Source organism: Caenorhabditis briggsae (genome assembly GCF_000004555.2).
Source record: "Caenorhabditis briggsae complete genome, chrX, whole genome shotgun sequence".
Lineage (NCBI taxonomy): Eukaryota > Metazoa > Nematoda > Chromadorea > Rhabditida > Rhabditidae > Caenorhabditis > Caenorhabditis briggsae.
The window spans coordinates 12,581,848-12,595,013 of NC_013491.2; the positions used below are offsets into that span (position 1 = coordinate 12,581,848).

General features: G+C 37.4%; 2 protein-coding genes across 2 annotated transcripts; one reads left to right on the top strand and one right to left on the bottom strand.

Annotated features, from left to right (window-relative positions):
- Window positions 1-142: 142 nt before the first annotated feature.
- On the top strand, window positions 143-2,310 carry CBG10975 (the record flags this gene model as incomplete). The annotated part of the gene is made up of 6 exons (XM_002644947.1): window positions 143-190; window positions 666-784; window positions 1,006-1,244; window positions 1,305-1,552; window positions 1,602-2,077; window positions 2,127-2,310. The coding sequence occupies 6 exons, from the start codon at window positions 143-145 to the stop codon at window positions 2,308-2,310; spliced, it is 1,314 nt and encodes a 437-aa protein (XP_002644993.1).
- A 1,216-nt stretch (window positions 2,311-3,526) lies between these two features.
- Cbr-hen-1 lies at window positions 3,527-4,065 on the bottom strand (the record flags this gene model as incomplete). Its single annotated transcript, XM_002644948.1, has 5 exons — window positions 3,527-3,595; window positions 3,641-3,722; window positions 3,771-3,855; window positions 3,900-3,957; window positions 4,003-4,065. 5 exons carry the CDS (start codon window positions 4,063-4,065, stop codon window positions 3,527-3,529), a joined length of 357 nt encoding a protein of 118 aa, XP_002644994.1.
- Window positions 4,066-13,166: the final 9,101 nt, after the last annotated feature.

Below are 13,166 nucleotides of genomic sequence, written 5' to 3' on the forward strand. Positions count from 1 at the left end.
CCATCATTCTTTATGTTTGTTCCCAATCAGTTTTTGAACTGTGTTATACCTACCTTTCTTGTCATTTTTCAGTGTCTTTTTTTATCAGTTTCAGAAGTTTGCGTCGTCGTTCTACAATTTTCATCGTCATCAAACTGTGAACATGAAGATCTACAGATACTGGCAACGCTTCAAACGAGGCAGCCACCGGGTAAGTGGATTTTTTTCGAAACAATATTAGGAGACGGTAGATTTTGAGGGTCCTGAGCTGTCTCTTGCACTGAGTACGCGGCTAAAATTTTCAGAAGTATAGATAGGCTTCACTTGACCTTTCTTGACATTTTATTGCAATTTTTTCAGAGTTTACGAGGTATTGCGGTTTCCTTGTAAGAGTAAATCATTGAGATTGCTGTTAGTTAATTAAGATTTCACTGAAAAATTCTTTGAAAAAATTGGCTCTCCAAACATGAAAGTGTTGGTGGAGGAAATTTGTGAATATTATTGTTTTCATATTAAGCGTCATTTTCCAATTTCCTGTTGCTTTTTATTCAGAATAGATTGAGTTGAGTTCCTTACATTAATCCAACACCTAGTCGATTGGATTGAGCAAATGCCTCTAAAAGCGCCAAGAGTAGGAACATAACTAACACTTTCCTTTCACCAAACTAATCTTCTCTACAATTCAGATTCTCGTTCGGATTGGGATTCTCAAACCCAGGTCTCGGCTCTCATCGGATGAAGATCCACCAAACGAGACTGATAAGGAATACATCATTAGATTACGGAATCTGATCGCCGAGCCGGCGTGAGTTTGTTTTCAGCTTAAAATGTGTGTATTCAAAAAATCGAATTTGCAATTTTGTAGTTAGCAAAGATTCTCGAAAATCTACTGTGACATTGAAAAAAAAACTTTTTAAAAAAGCTTTCGCAGCATTTGTCAATAATTTTCCCAATCCCTCTCAAAGCAAAGCTGAACTAACTGTTTTTAATATCTTGCTTTCTTTAGCAACTCCAGAAAAGTTTCAGACCGAAGAATCCGGGGTGGGAGTTCCCAAAGTCAGCATTGCACTTCAAAAAAGAGCTGACCCCGTACGAGCAGAACGAGATCCAAGAATACGAGCTCGTTTACACGGCGGGGTCACGTAACGCCAAGTTCGGGACGTGCCACTCACTCCAGCAATTTACAACGAACGAGGGGAGATATCGCGTTAGGAAGAATGATCATATTGATTATAGATATGTCGTAGAGAAGAAAATTGGAGAAGGTAGCTACGCCGAGGTAATTTTTTCTATTTTCAAATTGATATCTGTTCTTGTTATTCCAGGTTTTCAAGTGCATAGATACAAGAAACGAAAAGAGCGTTGCCGTAAAGATCATGAAGAGACCGATATCGAATTATATAAGGAGGCAGCTACACTCTTAAGAATCCACAAGCACGGAAAAGGAGATCAATCACACGCTGTGGAGTTGTTAGACTATGAACACTTCCGAAAGCACCTGTTCATTGTAATGAGTCTCTACGACACGGATTTCACTCATTACTTAGCAATGAAACCACGTCAAGAGACCATTGTGAGTTTGCGTTTCTCATCTATTTTTTATTCTGAAACTTATTTTTCAGCATTATATCATGCAATTGAGATCCGTCTTGCATGGGCTGGAGTTTCTTCGCCGTCATGAAATTGTACACGGAGACTTGAAGCCGTCAAATATTTTGCTGAATCTCAACGACAAGTTCAATTTGAAACTTGCGGATTTCGGATTGTCGGCTACTTCGAATCAACCAGTCGGAACAAACGTTTTCCAAACGGTAAATTTCCGAGCTCCAGAAGTATTTTTGGAGCTGCAAGTGACCAGCGCAATTGATATGTGGAGCTTCGGAGTCATAGTAGCCCGTGTGGTCAACGGAAATCATTTTTTGAATGAATACACTGCGGCGAAACAGTTTGCTCTTCTCCTCGACTATTTCGGAATGCCACCCAAGGAGATGATGGCAAAAATCCGACATCCTAACAAGTTCTTCACCTATGGAGGTCATCCAAAATACTGCACTGCCATACAAGATGAGAACGGAGAGGTGACCTACGAAACACACCCGTGAGTGTTGAAAATACTTGTGATAAAAAGTTTATTTACTGTTTTTTAGGCACGATACCGCTGCAATCGGTCGGCAACCACCTGGAGTCGAGAGTCGCCTTGGAGAATTTTTCCAAGGAAAGGAGAACGCTCGTATTCTGGACTTCTTGAACAAGTGTTTCACATGGAAATGGGAGAGCAGAATCCATCCAGCTTTTGCCCTAAAGCACCCCATTTTCTACGCTGGACAGTAATTTTACTGTTCTCTGAACGTTTTTGGGTGCCTTGTTCTCGAAAAATTCTTAATGCCTTTCTAAAAACACCTATCTTGGAAGTTCTCTATGTTTTTTGTCTACCGTTTTCTCGTTTTTTCTTGTAAAATCTCGATTGTCAAAGTTCTCCTCTCACCTGTTCTCTTGTCCTACCATTGCCGATGTAGCTCCGGAACTTATTAATTACGTTCATCATGTGCTTCTTGCTCAACCAAACCAATTGTTTGGTAGAATTACACATGGTTTTTTCTTATCACACGCAATTATGTAGGTTATACCCAGTGATTGTTTCCATACCCACCTCTTCTTTATTTTGAACCTTCTTACTCACCTATCAGTTATTCCTACAATTGTGCTGTTTTATCAATGACTCATGCTCTAATCTTCCCACACATCTGACCCCTGGTCACTTTTCTAGTTTGAAAATTGTAGTTTGACATCTATCTAATCCGACCTTTTCAATTTTCTCGAATCTCAATCAACTCAGATTATGTTTCACTTGATTTCCTGATTGGAAAAACTTTTCCGAATTTTTTTCCATTTATTTTTGCACCCGGATTTGTTCCTCTAGCCCGCCTCCAAGAACATATTAGTCACCGTTGCTCCATTCCGGTTTGTACCCAAAAACTTGTACCCGTTCCAGAATAATGATTCATCCTTGTCCCTTGCCTATTCTATAGTTTTCCAACTCATCTGGATAAAAAGTACCCTTCTCAATACGTCATTACTTGTTGTCCCTCAACGACTCATCTATTTCTGGGTGTTGACAATGCACTTTTTGGGGAACTGAAAAATTTCTCTACTCAAACATCCGATTAGCTAACGCTTCCCCCTCAAATCTATACGAGTTTGCTGTTTCAATGTATAGATAAATTTGTTTATTTTTGCAAATTAGGTTCGTCAAGAAACATGAAGCAAATCAGAATGGGATGTTATTAGGTAGTAAATAGAAGATGCAGTGTATTGTGTTACGCGAATAAATGAGGCAAAGTGTTTGTTGATGCAAATTGAAACCAAACAGAGAGAGAAATGAGTTGATACAATGAGTTGAAGATGAGAAAAATATGAAAAAAATGAAAGAAATTGTCATTGAGGAGTTTTGAAAAAAAATTAATGCGAGTGAAGGATGAAAAACTTGTCATAAGAAAAGTGAAATTTTGGTGATCGTATCAAAGGGGGGGGGGGGGGTACGAAATTTTTACCAGACATATCTCTTTCCTCGGATCTCATCTAGCATCTTCCGAAGCTTTTGAAACTCTTCTAGTCTCTGAAAATGCTTGAATCAGATTTTTATTGGGTTACTGTAGCTTACATATTTGTGATAGAAGCAATGAAGGTGATCCTCATCATCTCCGTTTGGGCAATCTCTGCGACCATTGCACAAGTCAGTAATCCTAAAAAATAACTATAAATTTTTTTGAAAATCGAGTAGAATGCCTTACTTTATGCACGGCCAGTTTCTCCCATTTCCCAGATCTGGCGTTGCACATGGCATATACTTGTTGCCGTGTCGATCTGTGTCACAAACTGAAAATCTCCGATCAAATTACTGTATCGTAACCCAAACTCACTTGGCCTACTGGCTGCCACTTCGTCTGCATCATTCAATGGTCTGTGTGATCCGTGACCCTAGAAAATGAAGGTTAGGTTACAGTAATCTCTAGTACAACTTACAAATGCTGATTGTGCTACTGCTCTGGAGACACACAGTGCAAAGACAATGAATCGAAAGTTCATGATGACGTGGATTCCTAAAATAACTAACTGTATTTGGAAATGTTTTTGACATTCACTGTGTTATTCAAATAATCCGGCGTCCTTTGGCTCCGAAAAAATTTGAACACGGACAAAAACACAGAAACAAGAAGATAAATGAGCAGGGATTAGCGAGGGTTGTAAAAGAAAACAAGAGAATAGAAGAGTAAACATTTACTACAAAACCTGAAAATCTCTCTAGGTGATTGGGGGAATTTTTGAATGGCGAATCAAGGTTCTGAGAACACGATTGGTCTGCATTTTCAAGAATTAATCTTCACTTTTTGGTGTATGAAAATAAGAAAAAGAAAATACTTGAAATGCCAAAAGATGCTTGATGATTTGATAAATAAATATCAGAAAAGATCAAAAAAGTGGAACTGCAAAGTGGTGGGAGAGGTGTGTACGACACGTAAGGAGAAATTTTGCAGAATGGTGGGAAAATGAGAAGGTGAGACTTCTATCTTAGACTGGAAGACACGTCACAGCTGAGACCATTGTCAAAGAACGACCATTGTCACAAAATGACAATTGGACTTATGGAAAAGGTGTCGATTCATCAGTCTCTTAAAGGAGTTTTCAAAATATAAATAGGGGCGGAGCTAAAACGCTACTGTGTCATCACCATGTTACGTAGTCTTTTTTGCTCCTTCTTCTGCTTCATCATTGTCGTTGTCTTCGTTCATATTGCGCGATTTTCATTGTCACTTACTTTAATCTGCTACAAACTAAGAAACGAGCTCTTGTTAATGTTACGTATATTTTGATGGATGACGTAAACTTCATATCATATCAGCACTTCTTGGAGTGTTTCTTGTTTCCGGATTTTAGACGTAGGCATTTGTCATTTAATCAACAGAAGGGGACTAAATTTGGAGTGAGGAACAGATTAGCGCGGATGATGCAGATAAAGATTTGGATATGGAAGTTTGAAATTCTTCCAACAAAGAATGAGGATTTCCTCGAAAAGGCTACATCAAAGAGCGACTGATCGGTCTATGCAGGGGAAGTCTGAATCAAAACTATGAATCTCAAAGAAATGAGTCTTGGTTTTATACTGAAGGTTACTGGGACAAATATCAGACGGAGGCTAAAGGGATTCCTAATGATTATGAACCAAGTATTTCAACTAACTGATGAATAATCCTACCCTGTTTATCTCCACTATACGAATTTTCTAGGTATACGGTAGCTGCACTAAGACTGGTGCACTCAGGCAATGTTGTTTGCTTCCGTTCCATAGTCGAATTGGCACAGAGCCAAGCGGGGGTAGACATGACGGAAATCAGAAACATATCCAAGAAGAAAAAAATTTCTACGTCAAAAGTGACATGAGTTAATATTTTCGAGATTGAAACCCAAAATTGTTTCACCATCCATCACACCCTCACTCCTAATAGTCAATAATGATTCAAATCATCTTTGAGGAAGCCAATTTCGAGAAAGAAAAGCAACAAAAAACTTCCGAGAGCAAAACAAAATTGGATAAACTGACATGATGAGTAATAATGAATAGAAGATTTCGAAGATTCATTCCGAAACGAAGGAAGAGGGGATGAATAACCAAGGTGTGACACTTGCTCTTTCTCGTGTTCTGGTTGGAGACAGAGAATGACGACTACAACTACAGTAGTTAAGAAATCAGGAAGCAGCATTTGTATGAGGTACACTCTACTCTGTGACGAGTAGTCGTTGCATCAACAACTATTTTAATAGACGTGACGTCTTGATGAAATTGTCTACCTGGCTAGCAAGGTAACAAAAGGATGGGTCTATAATGGACTCAAAAAAGGGAGCATGACTAAATGGACTTGTCTACCAAACAGGATGAGAAAACATGTTCTGGGAAGTGTCATCTCGGACTGACAGATCCCGGACTGGACATGAAAAAGAAGATACAAAATGGGGCTAGACCCTCCTCAAGACCTCGAGAGCCCACTATCCCTGTTTTTTGTGTTTCAAGTTGTTTTTTGTTTTCTCTGAAAATTATGAATTCAAAATATCTCAAGTCATCCTCTTAAACTCATTCAATTTTTTTAAATTTTCATTGCTCTCAATGAAATTGAAGATAAACCGGAACAAAATTGGAGAAAATAGTCAACATTACTCACTCTACCATGTGAAGATGTGTGAAATCGAAAATCGTTGTTGCAAAAGTTTTTTCTTAAAATGAGAAAAAATTGTATGAAAAAAGTGAATCACATTTTGGGGTGTAATGTGATAACGCTTGAGTAACGATCAACTTGTTTTTCTCGTACTTTGATTGTTAATATCAAACTGGAAAAATAGGAAAAATGCCTGGTTTAGACATGTTATCTAGAAGTTGAATTTTAGAGAAACGAAGTGAGAGCACTGGAATTTCAAAGAACCAGATAACAGTGAAGCGGACCTATAGAAACATTTCTTATATGAAGATTAGATATAAAGATGATACTGTAGTTCTTAGAAGTAAGGTCGTTTCAGAGAATGAGTCAACAGGAAGGGGGCGGATCCTAAGTATTCGAATACTCTAGAGCAAAAAGATTACCGTAGCTTCTTAAATCTTTTGATTTCGGATATTAAATCTGTTGCAAAACATTTTGATTAGTACAAAACATTTTGATTAGTAGTATGTGTACCTTGAACGTGCAGAAAAAAAGGAGAGCATAGTGAAGAACGGGCTGAAAGCCAAAAGCGAGGGTGGGACTGATCTTGCATCCTTTCGCCCTTCTTACTAATCTGTTTAAAATGTTTCGAACATTGGGCGTGTAAAAGAAAAAAGTACTCGTGACGATTTTTTGAACGATGAGGAAGGATATGAGGAAAGTTTGAACAGAGAAAAAAACCTAAATTTGAACAGTTAGGGTACCTGTCTGGTCAGAACAGCAGTTATAATTAAACCACAATTTAGAAAAAATTATTGTGTTCTTGTTCTTCTTTTTTCTATCTTCTAGGAACTTCTATTCCGAAAATGTCAAAAACAAAAGGTGGTCGATTTTTTGGTTTTCAAAGCACATGATTCATAGTGAGGGTGGGAACTAATACCAATCAAAGGATTAAATATTATTTTATTTATTGTATGAATTGAATTAAGATCTTCTCATTAATGTCAGAAATATGTTCCTTGGACGTTAATCGGGAGCACACTCTGTTGGTTGGAATCAGAAATTACAGTAGGTCCAATACTAGGAACTTGTGATAAATGTAAAACTATGTTTCCTGAAAAACTTGCTGCCTTACCCAAATGTCATCCAAAAAAAAGAGCAAAAATTCAATCCACGCTATATTTAGTTGCATGGATGTAACGAAATTAGGAAGTCGTTGGGAAGACTTGCTGGAGAAAATAAAATATCACTAGAAAACACGTTTTGTTCAAGGAAGTCATGGAAACATTTCAATTCTTGATGTTTTAAGAACCAAGTCAGCTTTGCACCAAACGTGATGAATAAATCACAAATTGATCTCGTCCAAAAAAAAACTTGAAAAATCAGAAAAAAAATCAGAATCAAAGTAACCATTCAAAAAACAAAAAAGAATGAAAACAGTTTGAAATTCTCAATTGCCAAGTTCATTCCGTTTGTAGAATCATTGTGATATAATCATTCAAAAACCTTTGGAAGTTTCCAGAATTTTCAACATTTTTTACAAAATTGAATTTAAGTCTCTTTTGAGAAAAGAGTTTGAAATTTCATTGAGGGAAGTTTCCAAAAATACTGGAAACCTGGTTTGGTAAAAAACGGTTTTATTTAGAGTACACTGAAATTTTTTTGAAGTGTTTCGTATTGGACATTTTTCAGGTACATATTTTTTCGGTTTTTTATATTTTTTGCTTGCAAATTCCTCGGAAGTCCAGACATCAATTGTGAAAAATTCTGTACACAAACTCGTTGAATGTTGTTTTATGGGATGTTCAGATGCAATGAATTCTTTACTGCCTTGTTTGTCCTTCATGACGTTTTTTTTCTGAAAAAAAGAACATACGGCCCTAAAAAAAGATTCAATATCGTTTATTCGTTACAAAAAAAAACTATCGGCCAAATTTGTTATCTTATTTTTTTTCGTTTGTCTTTCTTTGTCTTATCTGCCTTTTTTATTAATCGTAGACAAAAATCGGCCATTTTCTTTTAAAGGGCAGACACATTGGCTTTCTTCTCGTGTCTATTGAGATCAAGAGAAAAATTCCTCGGCGGGAGGTCGTCAATCGAAATAGACAGAGGAGATTTTGTTGATGGTGTCCGAAACTGTATTCGTTGTGTTCATTTTTTGAACTCTTCATGTTTATTGAAAACGGTCATTATCGCGGTGAGTTTGAAAATACTTTAAAACAAAATAAACATAGATAATCTAAATTGTTATTATAAAATTAAGACAGTTATATAATAGATTCGCTAATTATTCATTTCAAATTTGAATCAGAGGCATCACTTCCTAAGATCATTATAAAATCGAAATTTTTTGACTCGTCGCTTCAAATATTGAGGTGCTTTTCATACAAAAACTCCCATTTTTCTGACAAAATATCTTCAAAATCAAGTTTGGGATTTTATATTCAAAGGCGAAATAAAATTGGATATTCACATGCAAATGTTTCACAAATCTTACCCGTTCCAAGATCAAGTCGATTAGATGTCATTCAAACCATGTTCTTGGTTTAACGCTTTTCTTACATTTTTATTGTCAACAATCAAAAACGAATAGTTGACAAGCATGTGATAAAGTGTTCAGATACATCTCATGACGTCATGAAACTTTTGTTAGGAATGTATTCTATAAATCTGATTCATAAAAAAATCTGTGATGGAACATGAGTGAGTTTGTGGCTAGTTGATATACCATTTACATCGCGTTTAATAAGTTTAGGCTAGCGTTGATCCCTTAACTTCAACGGTCCGTTCAAATCTGTAACAGACATCAAAAATATGTAAATGCAGTTTGATGCCAAATGTAAATTGACTTCGGAAGGCAATTTTCGTGCCTCTCACCAAATTATCCTGCGAATCACCAAAAATACACTTCTCCAGACAAAATTAAGGACCCCTCCCTCCCAAAATATCGAAAAAAAGTGTTTTTCCAAAAATAGAAGTTTAGTCGAAAAATGTGAAAAATTTAAATAATTCTGATCATGTAAAAATGAATAAAACGCCTAAAAACGGACCACTCAAGTCTATTTTGGCTCAATTCATCTCAATTTCTATTAAAAATTCCAATTTTTTTCTACCAACATATTGTTTTATTAGGTTGGCGGGAAAGTCTTTGTCACTCTGTTTGTTTAATCACTGTTCTCGTATATGGAGGCTGTGTATGATATCGACTCTAGTGAATAACAAGGTGATAAGAACCTTCCATATAAACAAGTCCCCATTTCCTTCCCTGCTCCTCATCTGTAATTGAAACGATATGTTTGTTCCCACTGCTATTCACATCAGACATGTTTTGATTTACCTCTTCCTATCTCACACCACGATGAAGGATTCGGAAACTTTCTTGAAGAATGTGTACAACACACATGCCCCTCACTACAATACTATTCGCAATTGGTTCCATCGTTTCGAAAAAGATGACTTCTCGCTCGATGAAAAGGATCGCTCTGGGAGACCCCGTGAGTTGGATTTGGACAAGCTGAAGCACGCATTGCAATCGGATCCATTTCAATCTAGCCGTGAACTAGCTGTCACATTCGGAGTTCACCATAGCACAGTCCTTGAAGGTTTGAAGTCTCTTGGAATGAGAAAACTTTTTGGTCGATTCATACGTCATCACGTGACTCAAGCCAACCTTGACCGCCGAGTCGACGATTCGATTACTCTTCTCACTCTCCACGCGGGCGATCGATGGCTGGACCGGCTAATAACCGGAGATGAGAAGTGGGTCTTCTACGATAACACCACAGGAAATCCCAGTGGGTTGGAGAAGGAGAGAGCCCACAGGATGTCCCCAAACCCGACCTTCATCCGAAAAAAGTTATGCTCTCTGTGTGGTGGGGAGTGGACGGCCCCATCTACTGGGAACTTCTGCCCGAGGGCAAAACAATAACTGGAGACCTCTACACTACTCAACTACGAAACCTCAAGAAAGCAGTCGACCGTTCGGCCCTGAAAGACAAGAAAGTGTACTATCAACATGATAACGCTCGCCCACATGTTTCGAAACAAGTGAAGCAGGAGCTGATGGGATATGGATGGAATGTTCTCCCTCACCCCCCGTATTCTCCTGATCTTGCTCCTTCCGACTATTGGTTATTTGGCGATATGACACGTGCCTTCGAAGGAAGAAGCTTCAATTCCCGTGGAGCGGTCGAAGCGGCACTCAAACAATACTTTGCCTCACGCCCGGCTGGATTCTACCGCAATGGAATCCATAAATTGAGGGAACGTTGGAGACATGTTGTTGATAATGATGGACAATATAATTAATTATTCGGTTATTTTTTCTTTGAGAAATAAACTATTGAAAAAGTGACAAAGACTTTCCCGCCAACCTAATAAATGTTATGGTAGACATCTCGTAACGGAAACACTGTTTGATATGTCTCACTGAAATCGGGAAAATGTGGTCAAATGTGTAAATGTGGGGCCATTAGTTGATACAGGTTTTACGGTATTTTGAAAATTCCTGTGAGAAGCTTCATAATGTTTTAGAGATTAGTTTTTTTGAAAGGCTGAATGGATAATGGCAACTTGCGTTTAGCCGAAAATTATTTTCCGTTTTTTTTATTGGAATCTATAAGTTTGAAGTATATTTCCGTATGAGTTTAATATTTTATTTGTTTATCGTTTTAGAGAAGTTGCTTATGAGTATCATGAAGAAAAATGGAGCCAACTTTTGCCAACTAACATTCAAAAGATTTTTAGTCGGTAAACAAGGTTAAAAGCCGTAGAACTGCCGAGCCGGAACCGATCAGTTTTCACGATTAACTTGGTTTGTCCTTTTTTCACGTACAAGACCAATTTTTATCATACCTATTCCAGTTTGTCAAAAATATCAAGCTGAAAAAAGCGATGGTCCAACCGGCATGGGTCTGTTCTAGGCTCTTTTTTGAGTAACGTAGATATACTTATTGTAGAAATCTCTGGGCCCGGTCCGCAACAACCCGGGTTTTCCACATTAAAAAAAACTTTTTAGGAAACTTCGTTCGTGGCGAGCTTACTATTTCCCAAAAAATTTGTTTCATTGCTTTTATTTACCCCTTAAACTTCTCGTAAAGTCAGGAAGAAAAAACTGAAAACCCGGGCAGTACCGGGACAGGGCTCAATGATTATCATCCTTCAAAACATCGGAAATCAGCTCTTCCATAGATTCTAAGATCAATCGCCTCCACATTCATTGTTTAGTATTATCCTGTTATTGAGTACCCAACTTTTTGGCTCTTCATGTTTTCAAGGCGTTTCGAAAACTAGTTCCGTCTTCTTCAGAAAAACTGAATCTCATTTCGACGAACATGAAAAGTCATTGTGTCTGAAAAATAACAATGCAGCAAAGTGAACTCCGTGAGCCACACAGACGTCCTCACGCAATGTTTGGTCTTGCACGGGCCGCCTCAGTGTCCGCGAAAACAATACAAAATGAATTTCAGATGTATTTTCATTAGCGTAGAAATGTAGAATTTTTCGTTTTCACATTCACTTGCTCCTCTTTTTTTTCTGCAACAAACAAAAGCGTTGAATTATCAAATATTTGTTATCAGTTGAAATTAAGTTTAGTTCACAGTTAAGACGTTTGCCGTACCAACCTGGCAACTTTTAATCAACGTTGAGTTTTCCATTCACTTTTTGGTGATTGCTCTGTGAATTGTTTTGCTCAGTAACCTTTTTTTCGTTTTCTTCATGCATATCAATTTCCTTTTTAATAGGAAAGTGCAATACCATAGGATCAACTAGACCAAGAATTAATTTTTTTTTGTGTCTCTTCAGAGAATATAGCCGAAGGGAAAAACCTTCTTTTTCTTATTTTTTGGTGCCAGAAAATAGTGAACCATCTGAGTTTTTCATCAAATGTAAGCAAAAACAATTTTTATTTTTGTTCCCTAGAAATAAACAAAACTCGGCCATCATTCCAAACAAATAACCATCAAAAATTGCAGCCAAAGTCACCGACACCAACCCAATCATCTTAAAATTCATTCCATTGACTTGTTTTTGTGCATTCGTAGATGAGAAGGGGTGCTACTGCCCAACTGAATAGTAAATAATGTTTGAGTAAAACTCACGCACTTTTGAGAGAATGTCTGCGTTTGTTTTCTTATTCTCCCCCCTTCTCATCCTTAGTGCTTCGGGTCGGTCTAGTGGAAAATGAGTCTGAAGAGCTCATTCGAACAGTGTGGGAGGAGTGATGATGTTTTCCAGACTGGAAATCTGATCAGTCTCTACGCTTTTTTCACGCGAACACATGATGCTGATGACCTCAATATTAGTATCATTCATATGTGTTCTAGTCTGTTTATAAGCTCGACTTGGGACGGAACATGTAACGCAACAGAAAAATTGTTTCATTCATTCTATTTATAATGGTTTTGTTCATCAATATTAAGATTTCGTTTAAAATGTCATGGTTTCTTTAAATTTGTCGAATTCGGTTTTTTTTCAATTTTTCAACTGATTTTTTTTAGTCTGCTGACCTAATATCTGAAAAAATAACAGAGAATCATTTCGTAAACAACTCTCACTTCTCAAAACCTGTTATTTGTTTTAATTTCACAATTCCCGTTAGTTTCCGACCACCCTCACTTGTCATACTTTTTTCTCCGCCAGAAAATCACGCACTTTTTGTGATACCTCAGTGTTTCCAAATTAGAAACTCACTGGAAAATGCACAAAAGAGTCATTTTCTAGGCTGGGTGTTCTCTCATTTCTATTTGTTACGTTTTTGCCCTCGCAAACATTCGTATGAGCCTCCGCCCCATCTCTTCGCCTTTCTTTCGTCAAAAACATTTCCTATCTTTTTGCCACATTTTTTTGTTCTCCTGTTCGCGTTCTTATCATCATTTTGACACATCTGCTGCCGATCTAGGTTGGCTGGAAAACACTTTTTCGAAAGTTTTTTGTTCCTGCTTCTTTTTTGTTTTCCTTGGACCAAGTGTCAGGTTTCATCATAATAACATCTTACAG